The sequence below is a fragment of the Silene latifolia genome, chromosome X (assembly GCF_048544455.1).
Source record: "Silene latifolia isolate original U9 population chromosome X, ASM4854445v1, whole genome shotgun sequence".
Lineage (NCBI taxonomy): Eukaryota > Viridiplantae > Streptophyta > Magnoliopsida > Caryophyllales > Caryophyllaceae > Silene > Silene latifolia.
This window is the reverse complement of record NC_133537.1, coordinates 146,102,560-146,107,948: the sequence shown is the minus strand read 5'-3', so window position 1 is coordinate 146,107,948 and position 5,389 is coordinate 146,102,560. Positions and strand designations below refer to the sequence as shown.

General features: G+C 42.7%; 1 protein-coding gene across 1 annotated transcript; it reads right to left on the bottom strand.

The window, feature by feature from the left end:
* Nucleotides 1-470: 470 nt before the first annotated feature.
* LOC141618498 (uncharacterized) lies at nucleotides 471-2,616 on the bottom strand. Its single transcript, XM_074435611.1, has 2 exons — nucleotides 2,242-2,616; nucleotides 471-476 (listed from the first exon to the last, which is right to left on the bottom strand). Exons 1-2 carry the CDS (start codon nucleotides 2,614-2,616, stop codon nucleotides 471-473), a joined length of 381 nt encoding a protein of 126 aa, XP_074291712.1.
* Nucleotides 2,617-5,389: the final 2,773 nt, after the last annotated feature.

Sequence of the window (5,389 nt, the reverse complement as noted above, 5' to 3'; positions counted from 1 at the left end):
AACAAGCTGATGCCTAGGGCAGATGGTCCATTTGAGGTAACTAAGAAGATTGCGCCAAATCCTTATAAGCTCAACCTACCTGGAGAATATAGGGTTCATGGCACCTTCAATATAAGGGACCTCCAACCTTAATTACTATGAAGAAACTTATGAAGAGGGAGATGCTGAGGCTTTAAGGCCAAATCCAATTCAAGAAGGGGAGGTTGGAGTAGGAGCTCAGCCAGCTTAGCCTTATCCCTGACCCTATCACAACCAGGTCAAGGTCCATGGCAAGGATAGCAAGCCAAAATAGCCCACTACCAGCTTTTTAGGCAACAAGCTCATTCAGGACTAGGTCCAGGTCATTGGTTCAGGGGTTTCAGGATGGTTCAGTCCCCTGCCCAAGCTCAGCTTAAGATTAGCAATCCAACAACAACAACATGTACATAATCAGGACATTTCCAAAAGGTCATAAGTACTTTAATTATCAGTTAATCCTAATGCAATGGTCATCAGTTCAGAAGACCAATAGCAGAAGGCAGCATTCAGTTAATCAAGTGACCAAGACTGCAGCCAGCACATTGGTTTTGTTTGGACTCAAATTCAGGTGATATGTGAGGAGTTCATCATATGATAGTCAACATGTAACACCCCCATACACCAAGGTGTCTTACCAAGACCACGCTAGCACATGGAGATGCTACCATCTCGGTTACCCGAGGTATAGTAATCAAAGAAGACCATAAAGAAACATGTTTTAAGTTTAAATATTTAGAATGCGTACAACTTATAAAACCAAACTGAGTATAAAAATACAACCGTCTCAAACTGGAATCCAAAACTGAAATAAAACTGCCATATACTATCAGCGGAAGACTAAAAGACTCGGACTAGTGATGACTCCATCCCCAGCTAGATCCCGCGCATACTCCATAGGAATACCTGCTAATCAACTACTCACCATCCCCGAATGGATCACCACAGTTTCCAAAACATTTAAACGGGGTCAGTTACTGAATAATCAAAATAAGAAATACAGCAACATCCAATTACATAAGCACATTCCTCCAACTCCAGTTCATCACCAATCACCTGTCTACACACGAAAGTGTGTAGACCTACCAGAATACTCATCGCAATAGATATTCCACTCTGCCAGTGGGGACCGCAGCCTTACCACCTAAGCCCCGCTCAAAATCGTAGAGCGAATAACCCAATGACCATTAATGTGCACATCCCCCTTGTGACGGGAACCACAAGGGGCGAATCAAGGGCGTCAAGCCATTCTTGAAAATGACACCACTCAGCCGAGGGAGCACCTCGCGAACCACATACAACTAGCAGCCAAAACCACAATATTGACAATGATGCTTATTACCAAGAAATACAATTATGACCACAATGATAACCATGTAATTCATCCATCACATTAACTTAAATCAATTATACAGTAACTAAGTAGGGAAAACCCTACCTGAAATGGAATCACCCACAACAATAGCAGCAGATCAAAAAGCCTCCTCTACGAAATCACCTCCTATAACAATAATGCATACAATTATGATCCACAACAACAATTACACCAAAAACCCCAAAATACCCAAATTAGGGTTTAGACAAATCTACTATATTGGTATAAAAATTACACAAGTGACTTACCCAAATGATGATGATCACAAGGGTATAATGATCTTAGAAATCCGACAACCCTAGCCTTGATTTGATAGCAAAAAGAGGAGAGAATTGAACGTTGTAGAGTTTTCTTATGAAAAGTTTAGAAAATAAAGGTAAAAGTGACAAAGACTGTCGACCAAAACTTTAAATACCTCTCCACGTTTACTATCAAACCCGGCCGAAAAGTCCATAAAACCCGAGTTACTCGATCGAGTATCGCCGATCTCCACTCGATCGAGTACATTCAAAGCAGAATGTACTCCAGAATCTGTAAACAACTTACTCGACAGAGTAAGTCCTACTCGATAGAGTACCCAACAGCTCAAGTATTTGAGGTATTACAGTCTTCTCTCCTTAAAAATGAACTTCGTCCCCGAAGTTCAAACCCATACTGAAAACAAAACTCACTATACTCAACTATAACGCAACGACACAACTACAACTCAAGGAAAATCTTAAAACACAACTTAAAAACCCAAAACATACACTAAACTTGACCAAAACTGACCAAAAATCGCACCAAAAACTTATGCGATCATCTCCTACCCCTTTAAAGAAACATGGTTACATCCCCGTAACCACACATACCTGATCAAAAAGAAACGGATAGCGCTCCTTTATAGCTTTTTCCGCCTCCTCAACGTTGTGATTGGACCACAGCACTTTTAGCAATACGGTCTCCCCATTTCTAGTCGTACGAACATTGCGATCTAAAATCTCCTTTGGCACTTCAAGATAAGACAAGGATTCATCCAACTCAATGTCCTCAACCTCTAGCACATGAGAAGGGTCACTCACGTACCTCCAGAGTTGAGACACATGAAACACATTGTGTACTCGATCCAAAGCGGGTGGCAAGGCTAACCGATAAGCAACCTTCTCCACACGATCCAAAATCTCGGAAGGGCCAATGAATTTCTGACTTAGCTTCCCTTTCTTACCAAATCGCAACACCACACACATAGGTGACACCTTTAAAAGAACCTTATCCCCAACTTGGAACTCAATGTCCTGACGATGCAAATCCGCATAACTCTTTTGTCAATCCTGGGCCGCCTTCATCTTTTGTCGAATCAACCTCACTTACTCAACCATATCTTGCACCATCTGTGGTCCTAAAACCACTGTCTCTGCGCTATCGTCCCAACAAATCGGACTCCTACACTTCCGCCTATACAACGCCTCAAATGGAGCCATCCCAATACTGGTATGGTAGCTGTTATTGTAAGAAAACTCAATCAGATCCAATCTATCTTCCCAGCTACCACCAAATTCCATCACACAATCCCTTAACATGTCCTCCAAAGTCTTAATTGTTCTCTCCGTCTGCCCATCTGTCGCAGGATGAAATGTGGTACTTATCTTCAATGTAGTCCCCATCAATTCCTGTAACTCTTGCCAAAATTGAGAAATGAATCTCCCATCTCGATCTGACACAATATCCTTTGGCACCCTATGCAATTTCACCACATTCTTATTGTAGCTATTCGCCTACTGAACCTTACTCCACGTATCTTTCATGGGAATAAAATGACCTGACTTGGTCAATCGATCAATGATCACCCAAATCATATTATTACCTTGTTGAGTTCTCGGTAATCCTACAATGAAATCCATGGAGATAGATTCCCACTTCCACGCAGGTACCTCAAGAGACTGAATCTTACCCTGTGGTCTTCGCTGCTCCCCTTTAACTCTCTGGCAAGTCAAACATCGAGCCATAAATTCAGCTATCTCCCTCTTCATCCCAGGCCACCAAAACGTCTGCTTAAGATCCTTATAAAGCTTGTCACCACCTGGATGCACTAAATACGGAGTGCAATGAGCCTCCACCATGATTATCCTCTTCATATCCTCATCCTTAGGTACACACCATCTCCCATCAAACCGAACACTCCCATCAGAATGAATAGAGAACCGAGACATTGTCCCCTTCTCTACTCCAGGCCTCTACTCCTGAATCTTAGGATCAAGAGCCTACTTCCTCCGAATATCATCATAAAGGTCTGGTTCAACTGTCAAATCCCCCCTAGCATCCCTCTTCTGGATCACATGCATCCCCATCTTGGTCACTTCATCTTTCAACCTCATCAGTGACATAGTTGTGCATAGGGAATGCACACTCTTCCTACTCAACGCATCAGCCACAACATTCGCCTTCCCTTCATGGTAGATAATATCCATGTAATAATCACCAATGATCTCCATCCACCTCCTTTGTCAGATATTCAACTCCTTCTGAGTATAGATGTACTTCAAACTCTTGTGATCAGAAAACACCTTAAAGGTCGCCCCATATAGATAGTGTCTCCAAATCTTTAGAGCAAAAACAACTGCACCCAACTCTAGATCATGTGTCGGATATTTCTCCTCATAAGACTTCAGTTGCCTAGAAGCATAGGCAATGACTTTCCCGGTCTGCATCAACACACAACCCAACCCATTCTTCGAAGCATCTGTATACACCTCGAAATTCTCACTCCCCTCAGGTAAAGCCAAGACTGGAGCTGTAGTCAAACGCTCCTTTAATGTTTGGAACGCCGTCTCACAACTTTCATCCCAGCGAAAACTGTTCTCTTTTCTCATCAAAGTTGTCATAGGTCTGGCAATCATTGAAAAGTACTTCACGAACCTGCAATAGTATCCAGCCAAACCCAAGAAACTTCTGATCTCGGCCACATTCTTCGGCGCCTCCTAATTAGACACCGCCTTAATCTTGCTAGGATCAACAGCTACACCCTCTTTAGAAATGACATGGCCCAGAAAAGCCACTTTCTCCAACCAGAATTCGCATGTAGACAACTTGGCATACAACTGGTTATCACGTAGAGTTTCCAACACCAATCGTAAGTGCTCCTCGTGCACCTCCTTAATCTTGGAATAGACTAAGATGTCGTCTATAAACACCACCACGAACTGATCCAAGTACTTGCTAAAAACCCGGTTCATCAGATCCATAAACACCGCTGGCGCATTAGTCAACCCAAACGGCATCACCACATATTCATAGTAACCATACCGCGATCGAAAAGTTGTATTTGATATGTCTTCATCCCGAATCCTCAACTGATGGTACCCCGACCTTAGATCAATCTTCGAAAGGACACCAGCTCCACTCAACTGGTCAAAAAGATCATTTATCCTCGGTAAAGGATACTTATTCTTCATTGTAACATGGTTCAACTCCCTGTAGTCGATACACAGCCTTAAACTCCCATCCTTCTTCTTCACAAACAGGACTGGCGCACCCGAAGGCGATACACTAGGTCGAATGTACCCCTTGTCCATCAATTCATTCAACTGTTTCTTTAACTCCTTCAACTCCTTAGGACCCATATGGTATGGGGCCTTAGAGATTGGTCCCGTCCCTGGCTTCAACTCCACACTGAAATCGATATCCCTCTGCGGCGGTAATCCCAGTATCTCATCTGGGAAAACATCTTTAAATTCTCCCACCACTGGTATCTCAGCTGCCGTCAGCTCTACCATGCGAGTATCTTTCACATGGCAAAGGATCGTAGGGCACCCCTTCCTCAAAAAAGACTTCAATGTCATTGTTGCAATCACCTTAACTTTGGGTTTGACAACAAACCCACGATAAGACACTTGATGTGAACATTATTTGCGCACATTTAGTCCCCTAATTGAGCCTATTTTGCATACTATTATAACATTCTATGGCCTTTTTATCCGTCAAAACCTTCCTATTTGCTTTTCTATCGCATTTCATATGTTT

Excerpts from the sequence above, each read along its gene's own strand:
- LOC141618498 (XM_074435611.1), bottom strand. The coding sequence starts at position 2,616 with ATGTGTGTGGTGTTGCGATTTGGTAAGAAAGGGAAGCTAAGTCAGAAA.